Genomic DNA, 18,649 nt, shown 5'->3' on the forward strand with positions numbered 1-18,649 from the left:
AGTCTGAGGGAGGTCTGTTAGCACACTCCGTCTCACGTCTCCTCCTATCTTGCCCCTTCCCCACACTCTGCTACAGTTCAGATAATGTTTCATGGCACGTCTGCTGGCCGGCTCCCTCCCCACCATTGGGCTGACACATGCTGCTGCTGCTGCTGCTGCTGCGGTGGTGGTGGTGGGACTCAGGCAGCTATCACACAGACACATGGATGACACCGTGTCTGACAGGAGCAGGTCTTCACGTGCCTCAGGAATGTGTCAGTTTAGTCCTGACTCTGAATCCAAATGTTTGAAATTGAGCTCCTCTGTGCTCAGAATGAACTCACACTGATAATCTGCTTGGTTAACTGTTAGGATACTTCTGATAGGAAAGCTTTCTGAGGGTGTAGACTTAGTCTCCCACACAGAATCAGATTCTGAGCATAAATACCGCTTAACACATAGCAGGTCCGTATATTTTACGTTCCATTGTATATAGACAAAGTGTATGAGTGCATATTCCTATATTATACATATGCGTTCCTAATTATTATATTAAATGAGTTACTGCTTTCTGAAAATACACGAGGAGCTCATTTACTAAGAATTTGAAAATTGGATTGTTATTCTTCAACCACATTAACTTTAGAAACCACTTGAAGTAAATGTTCTTACTAGGTTGAGAGTCTCTCTCTGATTCATTTCCCCTTATTCATGTGACTTCTTAATGCACCATGCCCTGTGCCCATTTGTTTATTTGTACATAATGCTTATTTTCGGTTGGTTTGTGGCGCGGCCCTTGGGGAGGGGGGTGAAGGTCATACTCGGCAGCTCTTTGCCCTTGCTGAGATTATTCTCATGGGAATGCGAGGGGAAGGCCAGTACACCAGCGTTCTATTTTCACTTCAATTCTGGAACCCTCATTGGTCCCCCCTCCCCCTTTTTTTGCAAGCAGAACTTTAAACTCTCACCTTTCCTGTGGGAATGTTAAGATATCATTTGATTCGAGGGTGCTTATCCCCCCACACCCCCCACATACCGCGGATACACATTTCACTTAAGTCAAGGCCGACAGAGTTTCACCGTTCCTTAGCTGTGGTTCGCGTGAAGTGTTATGTAGGACTGACTTTCCAAAAAATTCTAATAAAAATGTGATTGCAGTGGCCTCAGACTAGCTGAGTGGATTCTGTTGCGCCGTGTGGTGCTCAGGGGATCAAAGTGGCTGTAATATGGTATCACGCTCGCAGGAAACATCCTCAGCAGCCCAGGGATCCTGAGAGTAAGAGGTGAACACCTTCACAGAACCACTTCCTGTTCTCACTTGCTCTACTGACAGCCTACATGTTGACTTTATTCAAGACCTGTACCTTTTTCTTGTCCCTAAGCAGTCTCCCTGTTTTACCAATACAGCTAGAGATTCATTATTAAAGGGGTAAATTACTGTGGATTCAGATACGTTGAGAAAAAAAAAGATGTTACAAGTCTCTTAACAGATTTTTTTTTTAAATGGTGGACATCGTAAACTTTGTTTGCTGAGTTCTCATACTGAATCGAGGTCAGGACAGGTCAACAGTTTACAAAGAATCTCCCTGAAATCAACGGAGACCAGCAATCACAAGTCCCTCAGACATGACGAATGACTTTGGAGTATTGGTTTGGACTGCAGTGGCTAAACACGTTGGCCAAGTGCCAGTCATTCATTATACTATTTATTGCCGCATATTGTAATCACAGATTTGATAAACTTTTACTTTGGGAGATTGAGTCACCATGATGGCTGTTGCCAAGTGTAATTGAAATTGAAATTGTCCAGTATGTTGTGTTGTGTTGTGTTGTGTTCTCTGGAGGTCGTCCTCAGCTGTGTTAGATTTCACACCGCTGCTTTTAGAAATGAGTCTTCATCAACTTAATTGCACCAGTAGATTTTCAGTTCATAATAGCCTTAGCCATCTATCAACACCAACACTTTGGGCTTTGAGTATGTCAGTGCCAGGTTAGTTTCCAAGTGAAAATATCTTTCCTGAGTGCAAATGAGTTTAAGCAGAGATCTAGTGAGTTCAGAAGGTAAAAGGTTATTATTTTGCTTTCGTAGATCCGAAATGTATCATTTACATATAGTGCTTTCCATTTAACAGCAACTATGTAAAGGTCCATTGCGAAATGTTTTTGAGTTGGGTCTCCATATTTTTCCTCACAATCTTATAATTATTTGGCAAATTATACAGCTGTCAAATCTTGCATCTGGCTCTCTCATATAGTCAGGCATCATTTTAACTGATTTTGAGATATTTGAGTGAAAACATCAAAGTAACTGAATGTTTCTACTTTTCTATCCAAGGCATTTGATGTCCAAGGAGCAAACCACCTGCGGGTCTTGTATTTCTTTCCTACCGTACATTGAAAGCCAGGATCCACACCATTATGCTGGATGCACATGCCATCATCATGGAGAGCTGAAACATAAATATTTCTAACTTTCACTATGGGTGAAAAGACCCTTACCTCACAAAGACCCACATTTATTCACTGGGAGAACACTTTTAGCAATAACGACCTACAGTGACCATTTTGTCTGTATGTGCACTCCCTGTGAATTCAACCTCTGACTTTATTGTTATTAGGACTTCATGTGTTTTATCACAGTTTTGACTATGTAAAGAATTTGGAGTAAAATATTATTTGCTTGATGGTCAGTTCAAATTTTCTTTGAAGAGTTTACTTACTGGAGTAGATTGTGAAAAAAAAACTATTCTCTTTCTCTGAAATATAAATAAATAAGCATGGCAGTGCTTTAATACATAACACAGAAATGCGTCATGAGACAGTTGAGTTAGACTGGTAGTTCCTTGTCCCTAGACATCAGTCATAATATTAGTGCTGCCAACAGTAACCCACTTCGTGTCACCAGACGTCACTGATGACAATCTAATGATTCTTAGAAACATGAGAACAGCTTTACCTTTGGGTCTAGCTAAATGCACCATCAATTAGCTATGAAATGTACGCAAATATATATTTTGGAAATGGAGCGCCTGAACGACTGCTCTGGGTCATTCTTTCATCATCTGTCTCTGAGACCTTTACCACTATCAGATGGGCTTGGCCTGAAAGGACATCTGCAGTCTAAAAGCTCTTTGTCTGCTCTGTGTCTTTTACCCGCTTCCACGAAACAAGCTGTTCTTTTAAGCTTGTGTTAAAAAAAAGGAAACCCTCAGCCAGAGTGTCTGAAGAATACTGTACTTTTGTCCGCAAAACTTCACAGGGATTAACTCAACGTTTCGTCAACATCCCTGACATGCTAAACCCTGACTTAAGCGTGCAGGAGAATTGTGATGCAAAATATTCGACAAGAATGCTTTTACAAGATTACAAGTGAAGTACCACGAGATGGATGCTCTTTAGAGTGTCCTCCCTGCTGTAGGCTGTGAAGAGCCCTCTGTTCAACAAGCTCTCCCCCTGCGAGATTTTTAGCCTACAGTGAAGACAGCGCTGTGGGTCAAGCCTTTTTATCGCCATGCCGATAAGCACAGAGGAGGTCAACCACCACTGAACATCTGCTCCACTCTTTTCTTTTACGGAATTCTGAGCATGTACATTTCCTTAGTCATCCTCTGAGGACTAACTCATGCTTTGGTTTGCACTACACAACTGCCAGGGAAGTGAGAAATCAATCGAAAGGCCAGAGGTTTGTAAATTCCTTATTTGTTCAAACACCTCAGAGACAACGGTACAAAGGAGCCGTCGGAGGCCTTCGAGTTGGACCGACACTGTGAATCACCTCCTCCAGGTGGGTTAAGGGGCACACTCTTTCAACACTGTCTGGGGCAGTTTGGGGCAGCTGTGAAGGATGTGACCAGATGAGATGAGATGAGGGGATGTGGCTTTGGAGTGAAGTGGTAGAGGTGAACGCACCTCTGACACTTTAACAGGAGTGACTGCAGGAGGTCACCAGCGGTTGCCGGCAGCAACTGACAGCTTTAAGATCCCAACGCAAACACTCTACTGCGCCACCTCTGCGACAGCTCGAACTCCTCATCTATCACATCCAGCACGCGGAGTGATTCACTGCATTGGACTTCTCTGTTTAGTTTACCATTTTTTTATTTATTTTATCTAACAGCAGGTACTTGATTACGAATCAGAGCTATCTTCTCCAAAACAGCAATCAACATGTTGTTGTTAAGACCCGTGGGCTCCTCTTAAGAAAATTAAGGGTGCTTTTTAAAAAAGGCTTTGGAACACTGCCATATGCCCATCTGACTGCAGTTTCAGGCCATGTGTAAATCCTATCTTATCTGTGTTTTTCTTACCAGATTGGAGCCTATTTCTGCGATATCAGCTTCAGTCGTAAATACTTTCTATGTTGGTCTTGTTTCATTTGGAACATACTACATTTGCTATATTTGTAAATTTAAATGTCTGCCAGCATTAAAAAAGCTGTTCTGAAACTTGATAAAAGCCCCTTCAAAGATTATAAGGTAGTTAGTAAAGAAAGGATTTTTAAGGATTAATCATCAGTCAAATAATGTTTTGACTTGTTTGGATGATTGCCCACCGCAATCAACAGGATATTGATTTTATGTTGCAAAATACATCGGGTAACCACTTCCGAAAACAAATAAATCCTGACAACCATCATGCAATTACAATGGACCAAAAAAGCCACTTTTCATTCTGGGTTATGGTGAAGTTGGGTTGAAAAACACATATGAAAGTCCTCATCATTTCTTTAGAATACATGATTGATGTGACAACAGTCCTGATGCCTATTCCTCTCAAAGAATGGCAGAGTACATCTTTGAATAAAGGGCTGGAGGATGCAGGTATGTCATTCAGGATACAGGTGCTGGTGGATGAAGGTATGTCATTCATCACTGTCAGCCATTAGCTCTATGAGAAGTGTGCTTCAGAAGGGCTTTATTCCGTGGTTGCTACAATGGAAGGAGAGGCCCTTGAAATACTCTCTCATTATAATGAAAGGCAGTCACAAAGCCAAGCCCAATTAGAATCTTACACACGCACACACACACACACACACACACACACACACACACACACACACACACACACACACACACACACACACACACAGACAGACACAGACACTTATGAAATGGGTTGGGGAGGACAGGGAAGAATTTCACAGGGACAAATCTATGTGAACAAACTGCAGAGAGGACCCCCAGTGACGGGGCTAGGGGTGAGGGGTCATCACCACAATCCGATCAGAGACAGGAAGAGCCACTCCTCGGAGCGAGAGGGAGATGCACAGTGAAGGAAACCAGGAGGACAGACAAAGAGGGAGAGAGGGAGATGCACAGTGAAGGAGGCCATGAGGACAGACAAAGAGGGAGAGAGGGAGTGACCGAAGAAGGGAGAGGAAGGAAGAAAGCAGAGTTCTACTTCCTGCACCGAAGCAAATCAAAGCCCACCGGCGGCAATTCGGAAGAGGCTAATTCTATATCCCTCTCCGTTCACTGTGAGCAAGATCAGAGCACAACTGTGCCGGCGAACAATCATTTCAGGAAAGATGATTACAGCACAATTCATCCAAACCTGATTAAGATGTAGTGGAGCAATGCTTGCATGTCTGTGTGTGTGTGTGTGTGTATGTGCTTCCTCTGAAGGGGGTTCAGAGTGTCTAGGGGTCTGTGTAGTGTTAGGGCTTCATCCATTAATCCTCCTACATGCTGGTTACTTCCTGTGGCTAACTGAGGGGCTCTCAGGGGAACAGTAATTTATGGAAGTCTGTGCCATTGGTCTATGGGTTGTGTCTCCTAAAATGTGCTAAACCCGGAGAAGGGGCCAAGCTGGATTAATGTTGTCCTGGGCACGGCTGGAACTCTCCTGGGGAGGGCTTCACACTTTGTATCTTTAAAAATGGTGTTGACTTTTTTGTGCGTTGTAACATAAGACCAACAAGGGAGTGAAACAGATATAATTTATGGCTCTGAATTTAAATTCTCTCTCCCTCTCTCTCTCCCTCTCTGTATGTGTGTGTGTGTGAGAGGGGATTTAGAGCATTTGTAATGAGGTATGGCCTGTGTATGAGAGAAAGGGATCAAGGCATTTGCAGTGGATATAATTCTTTGTCATGTAAAATCTTCACATACCTTTTACATACCAAATGAAGGCCTACAAATATGCTGTAAACCACATTTCTTCTTATGTTTCCAAAATGATTAAAAAAACATTACATCTAATAATACTGTACAAATGCAATGTTTATAGACGGTAAGAAATCTAAAGCTCTCCAGACTCCTGCTTGTAACACTTGTCAACAGATATAACAGCTGGCTGTCACAATGTATGGGCTACTATTGTTTCCGGTGTACCACATTCACCACAGTCTTTGCATGAAATTGTGATTACAGACAACGCCAGGCATCTGGCCTCTAGCATCATTTGCCATGTTCAGTGCTTAGGCTCAGGGGTGTCATAGTTATACATATAAAGACTAATATGGCAGAGTATAGCATACAGCACTACTCTTCATGAGTAGAGAAATGTCTACCTCACTACAAACTCACTTCTTGCTCACTTGCTTCTGGAGACTGATCCATTTTTAGTATGTTTTGCTCCTGCTAATACTGATGGAGACATATCAATAAACACAAGCCTTGTTTATATTCATAGCAGCAGGGTGTCCTTCATGAAATAATGCACCAACTCCAGTAGCCAATCAGCAAAACATTGCCAGAGTGTCCTGCTCTGTCTCCAATATTTTGCTTATTTTCGAGCTGATCATCTGCCAGATATGACATTACATCCCACTCCTGTCTATTTAATTTCGATGTCTTGGCTCCTCTCTGCCCAAATCAGGCCAGAGGCCACACCAGAGAATTGCACAAAGCTCACCTGTATACTGCTGAAAGCATGAACTTTAATTTCAAGCTCTAAGTATAGAGTTGTGTTTCTAAGGAGGTGGTAAATTAAAACTGAACAATTTCATTTAAACTTTTTTAACTGCAGGAGGTAGACATATCTTCTAATTTTAGTATATGACACAGACGCACCTGAGTAAACGCAGCACGTGGAGTGACGAACGTGTTTAATTTCCGAACGGGCTCAGCAGACACGTCCCCAGTCATCTCCTCCGTGTCTCCAAGATGCTCGTGTTTGTACTCTCAATGCTCGGATTTCACTCATGCAGAGATCAAATCAGTGTCCAGATATTATGAGAAGACGAAAATATCGACTATGAATAACCATAACACAAAACGAATCCAACTATCTGTAAAAGTCAATCGAAAATATTACCCCAGCAGATAGGCTATATGCAAACTCCAGCTGCAGTACATGTAAGAACCTTAGCTCTGAGACAGCATTTAATACCATATCAACCCCACCTTATGTAGGCTAATATATCCTTGTCGTGTAGCCTAACTAATCGTGTATTAGTGTGTAGAGATGCACTGGGGGCTTTAATTGCTATCTAGCAGAGACGTGGTCCTTGGGCCATTGTTTTGCTGGCCCCTGAGTGACCTGCCTGATGCCTCTCCCTGCGTCCACAGCTTTTAATACACTCTGGGTAAATATTGACCCTTTTCCAGTCCAGGCAAAGGGTCAGCATGTCTGCTGTACAAGCAGACCATCTCCCCTCGGGGAACGCAAGCCTACGCTTATTAGATTAACAACTCGAAATTTCAAAAGTGTTGTAGCGCAAGCGTACTCAACGCTGTGATGATCCAATACCTCAGCGTGGGTTCTCTCATCTCATCTATTTGCATCCAGCCCGGCAACAGCAATGTTTGTTGTAGATTGCGGGTTGATACATTTCAGAACTGATGTAAAACTCACAGCCCAAAGCATCCGCTTGCTGTGATAACTTGATGACATAACTGTCCGCACACTGGAACATTCTTTAGTAAAGTGTATGCTGCCACCCTGTGGCAATGAAGAGAAACGTATTTTAGAATGTCAGTAGAATTGCATCCTTAAAGGTACATTATGTAGTTTTCAATGTCTAAATATATACTGTACATTCCTTTAGCCGTAATGATACACTTTTAAAGGCTTGATAATGAGACATCACTCCACTACGTCTGTTGCTAAACTACAGTCTGACGGCTGATTAAAAGTAATGTTTAAATTAATTACATGTATTACACTGAGAAGATAAACAAGAGTACTGAAATCAGCCACAATAACCCCACTCACCTGAACTACCCAACCACACTACATAGCAACCAATTACGCTGCTACAAAGGTGCCTGTGGTTATTTTACCATAGCTTCAGTGTCCTCACATCAATGAGATCATGTTTGCCAGGCCACAGTGTGGAGCTATAGGTAGTAAAATGAACCTTTTTCAAGACCATTTGTCATCTGTCTTTTGTTTTTCGATTTGCAAAATGAAATGAACATATTTTGACTGATTTAAGTAACATTTCTGAAGGGACAACTGTATAAACAAATAAAACAAGATTTATTTTAGAAACCATAGCTTTGGACAGGCTTACAAAATAAATATTGCACATACTAAAATCACAAAACATTTTTGTTGATACACTTTTTACTGTAAAGCGTTTAGGACAAATGAAAGTCCATATAAATCTATATGCTCCTCAGAGGAGATATGCAATAGGAAACCCAACACACAACTGTAGTTTTACTGATTTGAACAGAACAATACCACTAGAATTGTTAAACAAATAAAAACAGTGCAACGGAGAGTATATTGTAATGACAATATATTTGTTATCTTTTAAAGACTTCAGCATATAATAAACATTGTGTTTATCTATAATAAACATGATGGGGGGTGATGGGGCATGATTTGAAGGGGTTTGAGAGTTTAAGGTCAGATGAAATCTGATCATGGATCTATTTTATTGGCAGATCACACACAAACCTGGAACACCCCTTTCAAAAATGTTCTGGAGTGTTTTGTGAAGTGTCACAAATGCTCAACTCTAATTTAGAATCTTCAGCAAAAACAAAAACTACTGAAAAAGCAAACTAATGAACCACCCCAGCCACTCCAGACTTCAACAAAGCTGGGTTATATCTTAGGGCCGCTAAAAAACACCTCAGAATGCATCACACATACTTCAATTGTTGAGAAGGAATAATAGAATTGTTGATGTTTTTTTATATATTTCAACCATAATGTCATTTTCATGAAGAGCTTGCACATCAAGGAAAAAATACTGTGGTCAACGTCAAAAGAACAGAACCCACAAGTGCAGCCAAAGACGAGCTGATTCTGAGATACAACTGAAACCACAATATGAGGAGTTTAAGATGTTGTCTGTTCTTCATCAAATGAGTGCAATGTCATGTCGTTACACGTGTCAGCTTCGTTTATGAACGCATATCTACAATGTATGAATGCTTTATATTTTCTGACAAGAGTACATTCATATTGGGTAGGTGTTCCCAAATTGTCATTACACAGTACATACAGTAATTACATGTTAATATGTGCCAATAAGTAGAAAAATAAAAAGGTTGCATTTTTTATTACATAATGTATATAATGTGTTGCAATTCTTTATATTTTGGTAGTTTTTAATCTAGCTATTTATTACCAAAATATTATTGAGCTGCAATTATATTTACAGGCAAAAGCCCTCATCTGAACTTTACTGCTGGCCCTAATATTTTCACATGAACCTATTCAGTCACAGTTAAACATAAGACACATTCTCAAGACAAATCAAGATTTGTTTTCATATAGATCAAATGCCATGTCAGAACACAGCTTCTCATCAGCCTCCTCAGCAATAGCTGAGTGTTCATACTACAGGCACACCTTACTGTGCAAGAAACGTGTGCCACTAAATCAGGGGTCTCAGTTTTTCTTTGGATGGTTCTGCGGGGATCGTTCAGGTGTGTTCAATTTCTCCATGTGAATGGGATGCAGGTGGTGGTTCTGTTACTGTTCTGTTACTCGGGTGCTTCAGGTGTGTTTGGGCCCTCTTCCTCTCTGCCCTTGTCCCGCCCTTCCTTTTATCTGTCAGAAGAGAGCAGAAAATCAAATGAAGTTATTTGACCCTGCCTGGCTCAGTGCACATTTCACTGCACAGCCTTGAAAAGTAACTAAGACTCATGAAACAATCCTGTGCGCCTCAGCAAAGATATTCCATGTCCTCTTCTATTCACATTGTCCTGGGCTGGTCCTATCGTTTCATTGGTTAACTCCAAACATCATTGCGAAAGAAGCCTTTAGTCTTTTCAGGCTTTGACAGGTTACCCTTAAACCAAACCACCCTTTAAATTAAGGCATGCGAGTAGGGCCGTTCTTGCACAAACATTCTAAAACATTTTGTCTACATTTGTCCCACCAGTGGTCCTTCCAAATATGGTTTGAGGTCTAGCCATAACTCAATCAAATTCCGTGGCATAAATCAATTACAGCTGAAGCGAGCTTATCCTTAAAAAAAGATAGCATACTTGGGCACAGGCATGTCAACCCGTTAAACTAAAAAGCATTTCAGCTTAAATGCTTTCAGTTTGACATGCCGTTTGAAATTGACAGCAGACCTATTCGTGGGTGGCATTCTCTATCTAAGGAGCAGGGAAAAAACAAGTGAAAAAGAAAAGAGTCACAAAGCAGAACAAACTCTCCACAGAAGGGGCGAGTTTGCAAGAATTCATATCACATCCTTTCCTCTGCAAAAAAAAAACAGACAAACAAACAAACAAACAAAAAAACAAAAAAAAAAAATATAATTTCTGTTTGTCTTTTTAAAAAGCTATTTGGTTACCATAAAAATGAAATAAATGCTAAAGATGAGCAAGGGATCTTGTGGTCTTCAGAGAAGTGGAGTGCTGCTGGAAACTGCCTCAGATAGGACTTTGTCTGGCCCTAAAGCAATGAGAGGGTTTGAAAATGGCTCTTTGGATGGTGTGCTGAAGATTTTCCTGGAAGTCACAACCCTGATGCCTAACCTTAACCCTAACGCTTACTGAGGAGTATGCATATACTAAAACAAACTTCATCACAAAACGTGAACCTCAAGCGTCTACTGAGCCTACGACCGCAAGGATGGAGAAGCTGAGTAAGGCTACAAGTGGTCTCCTTCATAGACTATGCAATATGTTGGCATGGTTACCACGCGTATAATGTTTTTAACATAGATGATAAGCACAACTGGTGTTTGAAGGCAGAATTAAACAGCTGAAGCAACATCTCTCTATAAACATACTCTGTATTGAATACTTCAGAAAGATCATGAATTCTCATGCGTTTGTTTGTCCTGAGATAACTTGCATGTGTATGTTTGTGTGTGTGTGTGTGTGTGTGTGTGTGTGTGTGTGTGTGTGTGTGTGTGTGTGTGTTTGTGAGTGTGTGTGTGTGTGTGTGTGTGTGTGTGTGTGTGTTTGTGTGTGTGTGTGTGTGTGTGTGTGTGTGTGTCTGTAGAGTAAAAGCTTATTGTGTTTGGATGTAAAATTATATCCTTGTCTCTGCTGCTGAACTTAGAGAATTATGCAGTACCAAGTTTGCAGTCTTTGTATGCGCCCTTCAAAAAAAACTTGTTTGAGTATTATTGCATGTTTTTTTCTTCTTTTATTTCTTGATAAAAGCCACACACTAAGGGTTACTGTGGTATTTATGAAGTCAACTCTACCATCCGATGCTGAGAGACCCTGCTCACCTTTAGGTATACAACATGTATGTGTATATGCACATCAGCGTGTGATGCATACATACCTGCATAGTGTGCTTTCCAATATTTATCACAATAGGATTTCACTATCAAATTCTGCAGACCTTAAAAAAAGACACAACTCAATTACAAAAGGGGTTCTAGTTCAGAGGTAACCTAGGGAACAGAGGCAACTGTGGAGTGTAGAAACAATGACGATTTTGCAGTCAAGACGATTTTGCATTACTTGTTGAAAACTACACTATCGCACTCTTATTATGTGCAGTCCTCATATCATTTCAGAATAAAGAACCTTTATTAAACACTCCATTATACTGTCATATACACAAGGTATCACTGATTCAATGCTAATGGAGCACATGCTGCCAGAAAGTGAAGGAGTCTATTTGCCTGCTGAGATTCAGGACACATGTTAGGATTTGAGCTGTTTTGAAAAGAGGGAACCGTTTATTCCATATGCTTTTCATTTAAATTGAATGTTTTGGTCACTGTAATTTCCTTATTTAAAATCAGTGTTTTAATCTTGTTATTAGAGAGGTCTGGTTGGAGGCCGTTCTTGGATTGCGCTGCCCTAGCTACAGATGTAACGTCAATCCGTGGCTATTGTACATTTCACCCTTGTTTGTGGACAGACATTTAAAATCAAATAAATCAGTTGAAAAACAAGAGATGCATCGCTTTGGACCAGGTCCTGCAGACTTCAAAGGTACAGCATTAGCCATCTAATAAGAAAAATCATACAGTCTTTAACTAATTTAAGTTATTTCCTCTGTTGGCATGTCTACTTGGTCTACCTGGGGGAAAAAAAGAAAACACGCAAAGGAGCTGTGGCTACATAATGTGATGAGAATTTGAGTTGCACCAGAAACTGAATAAGATACTCATCTCTGTGTATTACACGGTCTTGTACCACTTTTTGAAAGTTACTGGCCTGCTGCTGGGACCAACAGTCTGCACGGTCTTTTCATCTGTGCAAATAAATCTGTCAACAAATACTGAAACACAATAATATCTTTCATCGCCCCTGTGGCTCTCCCTGAATGTATCCCACTGGAGAGAGCTTAGGAGAGCCAACGTTTCAAAACTGATGGATCGCTTAATTGGATGTTGACATGGAGCTCGACAACTTACCCCACATTGTAAAACGTATCGCACTGGCAAACTGCTAAAAACAGCACAAAGGTCTGCGCTGTTCTAATGGGAGAGCAGTGTTGAATGTGTGCAAAATGATGTGCAGTGCTCCTTAATGAGACCCAGAGTCCCCGTAGAGCCAGTTATTCCACTCCAGCTTTCTGGCTTGTACGTCACTGCGCTCCTCACAGATTTGGCCTACTTTAATTGACTGACTTTTATTTCTAAGCGTTGTAAAAATGTCAAGCACAGATAAAACATTTTTACCCTACTTGGTAATGTCAACATTTTATGTGAATTTCAATTAAATACAACTGGCTTTGATAAAATAACACAAACCACATTAGAATAAGAGGAAACCATGGGCACAATGCATCTTTTTGATTACCGAGAATTCAGGAATGGAAAAATATTGACAAGAAATTTCCTAGCAAGTTATAGAAAACTTCTGTTAATGCTGTTCCTAAGTATTCATGTTGTGGATGGATACATACATGCACTTACTAAATAGTAGATGAATAGCTGACTCGAGTCACTAAATACCTAATGGTGTTAAGCAGTTCTTCAAACACAGCATTTCTCTAAACAGATTTCAGCCATATATTCAGTGTATAGTCAGTATATCGTTTATAACATTCAAAAAGATAATGATTATATGGGTTGTTGCTAAATCCATTTGTAATGATGAATTGACAAACAGCTACTGGGCCTACCCCAATAATCAGAAAAACACGCTGACTTTCCTCCCAATCACCCCCCACCCCCATCCCAACTCTACAACTTCAAAAAAGCACCAATCACCTTTGTAGTTTTCTACACTGCAAGTTTAAACTCTGTCTTAACAAGGCATTTAATAAAGACTGTAAGCAGTCACGACCAACTTCTTTTTTTTCTTTTTTTTTAAGCATTTCATCACCTTTAGCAAAACGACAGTAGTAAAACAAACTTCCCGAGCACACTCTACAAGAGCAACTACAAGAATGAGTGGATCCGCTTTTGTTCTCTGATGCCTGTGATGTTCAAAGAAATTAAGAAATTCCACAATAAAGACCTCACTCATATTTAAGACAATGGTCCAAGCTAAGTGGTTCCTCAGCTGGATGTGAAACGATGCACCTGTTCACTTTCTAATTTATGAATGATGTATGGGTTTCATTGTTTGATTTTTGTGGACAGTCGGGTTTTAGACATCCTGGTTTTTAGACAACCTTTAATCATGTCATGGCAAAAACTAAAACATTAAACATTAAAGGAAAGTATATAGGACGACTTACAATTTACTTACTACATACATATCTTAAAAAAATATATCTTCTGTAGCCAAGCATATCGTTTCATCTTCCTATTCACTTTCTGTAGGTTTCGTCAAGCATGCCCTACCCGGCATTTAAACTCACTGAGCAATTCAGTGTCAGGACTTCTGATATGGGAGTAGGCATAGTGCAAAATATAGTGTGTAAGCATGCCAGGTTCTCGTGGCGAGCTATATATATATTAGATCAACCATTTAACTACTGATTGGTCTTTAAAGTCTTAGAAGAGGTACATTTGATACATGGAATACAAGTTAAAACAAGCATCTGAATCAAACTTTATATATGTTCACAAACTCTAGTGGGGGAAAGATGATATATATATATATAATATCTGACAAACAAAAGAAAAGATGTGTACTAAAGCATGTTTGTCTCCTATCCCATCAATTCCTTTGTCAATCACTACCCAGAAGGCTTGGGTTACACCATCATCTGAAAGCAATAAGGATGGATATGAAAATTATCAAAAGGGACATAAAGTAATCTGGGCGAGCAGAAAGGAATGCCAGAGAATGCCATGCGGATTTTTCCTCACAGATGGGTGTTATTAGGGACTGCTGATGGCTGCTCGGAGTTGGACTGAGGGAGATCATGTTTCTCTCTCTTATAATGCCACTGGACATCTGATCTGCCAATGATAATGATAATTGCAGCAAACAAATGATTTCCAGTGTAGCATCAAGTGGAAAAAACACGAGCCGCTTAAACAGAAAATATCTCAGGATTGACTGGAAGAGGAAGCCGTTGTGCATTCCAATGTTTACTGTTTTTTTTTTCCATGTCATGTGCAAACCATGGAACGACAAACAGCTACTATGGGTATTGTTTTCGAGTAAACATCTAAACCAGGATATGCAAGATAATTTAAAAATTATGCTTTTAAAACAGGAGTTGGAAGAGGGGATTTCTAGGAATATACTAAAGAGTCAGAAACAAGACATAGTTTTGTTTGCTACCATGTGGCTTTTTATATTTTTTTCTTCTGCGGTGATACCCAGCACACAAAAATAATGCCAGTCGTGTCTGTCTTGGTTCACTATTTTGATGCTTGAGGAAAAAACTTCACATCTCTAACATATATTTTCAGTATCTGCAAAAGCAGGCACATGTTGATTTGATTTCCAGTAGACGGCTAATTATGGTATGAAAGTGCTCTAGGTGAACTCTGTACAAACTGATGCCTTTGCTCTCCAAGAGAGTAACCGTCTGAGCCAAGAATGCACTGAAGCTGTGCACGTGGGTGGGAGAGATCACAGACTAAACAACATCTGATGTGATTTGACTCCAGTTTGCGGCAGAGATGAAAAGAGAACAGTTCAGACACTTCCTCCCCCCATCTCACCTTTAGGACACCTCTTCTTCATGCGGCACCTCCTGCTCTCTTCCGAAGGGCGGCAGAGGGAGGACAGCTCCTCAGGGCCTTTCAAGGTCAGAACCCAGGTCCTCGTCTGATGGCCCCATCGGGCGCCACAGCTCAGTCCGTTGTGTTGACAGGGACTCCACTCACCCCAGAAACCGAAGGGGCTGAAAAGGCAACCCTCTTGAAAGCAACAAGAACAAAATCAGATTGCTAGCAGCACAATAAATGTAAACAGAAACCTCATGGAAATTGTTTACTAAAGCCTCACATGACAACCCCTCAGTTTGGAAAAGATCCTTTGAAAAATAAGGGTCTGGGGCTGGGGCTGTGGGTTGGGGGTGGGTGGGGGTCCCAAATCACTTATTAACACTGGGAGATCATTTGTTGTTTTAGAACAAAGGCTTACAATTTTAGCCAAGCTTGTTCACTGGTGTCTGTCACTGACACTTGTATTTATCCTATAGGAACTGCTCCTAATCTTAAGTCTGTGACATGCCAGCTTCCACAGGCTGTACTCATAGTCTGCTAGCATGCTGTGTGAACAAATGAGTGAAAAAGCTAGACTACAGGCCTCAACACTATAGTCTGGTCTCATATTGCTAAGTTCATACAAGAAACATCTTGATCTAATGAAAGCGCATCAACATACAGTGTGGTTACTGTTCAGCCTTTCCCACGCCTCTGTCAGGCTATATTTAGGCGGCCAACCAGGTATATTAAGAGACACCCAAGTGTATCTAGTGACCCACTTTATACATTTGTTACTTTTTCAGAGAAGCACTTGTTTTTTCCCCATGGAAATGGCAGGTCCTACTAACTACCAGGCACCCTGTTAATTTGGCCTGCATATGCTCTGCAGTCAAATAGATGGTAATGCACATACTAAAAAGTTTTTTGGAAACCATGGACAAAATAGTCTTTTCTGTTTCTTCAATTCATGTATTGTATAATTATTTCACAACTTTGATAGTAATATACAGTAATTCCAAATTGGCAACTGCATTGCTTTGGTAGATAGCTAGAGACACATTTATTTACAGAACAAACATTTAAGGCCTGATTGCAGCTGAAGTAATGTAAAAGGCAAATAGATTTCTGTGTAGGCTCAAGAGATATACCAGAACTGTCATATGCTGGGATGTTTGGATATACCCACAGTCCTAAAGCATTGCTTGTTTTTACCATGAAACTGAATCAAATTACAACACAAACTTAAGTAAGTGTTTGAAGAATTGTAGTTCAAGTTCACAACTCTAACTCCGAAAACATCCATCAACTGGCATGGCGATGGCAAAAATGGTGATGAAAATAAATGACAAACAGACCAACAGGCTAAAAAGGGGGTATTTGGTACTGTATCTTAAATGTTTCTGTTATAGAACAGGTGTAATTGAGCAAATATGGCTAAATTCTAAGCAAAACACCTGTGAACTGAATATCAGACCACTGTTGCCGTATAGAATATATATATATATATGTGTGTGTGTGTGTGTGTATAAGCCATATATACAGATCACTGGTGTGTTGCTTAGAAATGAGAGACCTTTGAACATCTTGACTGACCAATCAGGATAGAGTATTCCACAGAGATGTGCAATAATAAATAAATAAATAAATCAGCGTGGAACTCACCAATGCAATCTGTTAGGTGTGGGAAAGTGCCTTCAGGACAGCTGCTGAAGCACTTGCCTTTGAAAAGCTGAAATCCACCTTTGCATTTAGTGCAGAAGTCTTTACTGAAGCATCGCTCGCACTCCGGTGCTTTGCATTCTGGGGGGAAAGAATACCAGAGCATTGGAAAATTGGGGTCAGCAGCATATTGTCATTATCCACAAAGCATCCTGTGGATGGGAACGCATCAAACCAATGGTGGCCCTATATAAAGCACATTCCAGCCCCACCAAAGCGGTGATTTAGAGAACTCACTCATGCAGCGGTTCATGTCCTTGCCACGCATGCCAAAATGGCCGGCAGGGCAGGAGTGCAGACAGGAGCCATGGTGAGTCATGCCCTGCCTCTGCAGGAACAGGAAGAGCTTCTCTGGGCATCGCAGGCAGCCATTTTCTCTGGAGCACTCAAGACAGTTCTTGCAGTCCTGAGGGTTGTCTTTCGTGGCTGTACAAAGTAAGGGTGAGATGATTACAAAGTTGACCTCAGAGTGTCTTTATGACTTCAATGAAGCGGCTAAAGTGTTGGTCAGCTGGACAAGCATCATGCTGTTTGAAGATTTTGTTGGGCCAGAAATGCTTTTAAAGGTCTTCAAAAGGCACCTACAGAAGAAAAAAATCTTTTGATTGGTACAATACCCTTTAATTCAAACTTGAAACACCTGCAACTCCAATCGTTTCATTCGCAATGGGGACACTGACATAATCACAGAATTCCATATGCTTCCAAAAGAGGCAAAAGGTCAAAAACGATGTACTGTTCAAAGACAGAGATATATCTAGAGAGATATATCTAGCATAGTGGTTATCTTGCTTGCTTTTTTGGCAGAAGAAATAAATCATAGTTGATGTAAAAAATCTATTCAGAGTCAAAACAGATGCTGTTTTGCTTGCATCTACTATTTCTACCTCTTTCAAGCAGCAGTCTACAATACTGTGCTATAAAATAGATTTCGATATGTGCTTACACAATCTAATAAGATAACAAAGACCCGAGGTCATCCCGATTGGCTAGAATTACCTGTAATTCGATTTGGTTGTAGTTCAAATATAAAGCAGTGAAATTCAGAGTCCAAAATCTCCAGTAGTTTTATTGTGGTTCTCAGGAACATTTAAAAATATTTATCAATAAAACTGGAATATTATAGATATTTTATTAATGTGCAATACTGTATAGGTTCAACTCGTATACAAACCCCAGAGCAAAACCACATCATTCTAAGGAACGCCAACAATAAGGGAAAAAGGGCAATTTGAAACCACCAATGGGGTGATTGTAGTGTAGGTTTTTTTTTTAAGATTCTAAAACTACTGTAATTCGTTGATGATTAGCATAGCCATTTATTTGTGCTTACATTATTAACTTTTACAAAAAGAATGGTTGTCTCAGAAAAATGTATTTGCATGTTATAGGTTAAAAGATGATGGCTGTAACCTGCTGCTACCATCCTAGCTTATCACTAACTGGCACAAGTACAACAGGCTTTTAAAGTAAGCATCTTACATGTCAAAACCTAACCAAAACTGTTACTGCACACAGGTAGATATGAAAATTTTGGGTTTAGACCAGCATGTTTCATGTGCA

At 40.4% G+C, this 18,649-nt stretch overlaps 1 protein-coding gene across 1 annotated transcript; it reads right to left on the reverse strand.

Moving 5' to 3' along the window:
- Positions 1–8,497: 8,497 nt before the first annotated feature.
- rspo4 (R-spondin 4) lies at positions 8,498–18,066 on the reverse strand. Its single transcript, XM_042707726.1, has 5 exons — positions 18,033–18,066; positions 17,324–17,512; positions 17,030–17,167; positions 15,380–15,577; positions 8,498–9,933 (listed from the first exon to the last, which is right to left on the reverse strand). The coding sequence occupies exons 1-5, from the start codon at positions 18,064–18,066 to the stop codon at positions 9,806–9,808; spliced, it is 687 nt and encodes a 228-aa protein (XP_042563660.1). The 3' UTR covers positions 8,498–9,805.
- Between the last annotated feature and the right edge of the window lie 583 nt (positions 18,067–18,649).

This window comes from Clupea harengus, chromosome 5, assembly GCF_900700415.2.
Source record: "Clupea harengus chromosome 5, Ch_v2.0.2, whole genome shotgun sequence".
Classification (NCBI taxonomy): domain Eukaryota; kingdom Metazoa; phylum Chordata; class Actinopteri; order Clupeiformes; family Clupeidae; genus Clupea; species Clupea harengus.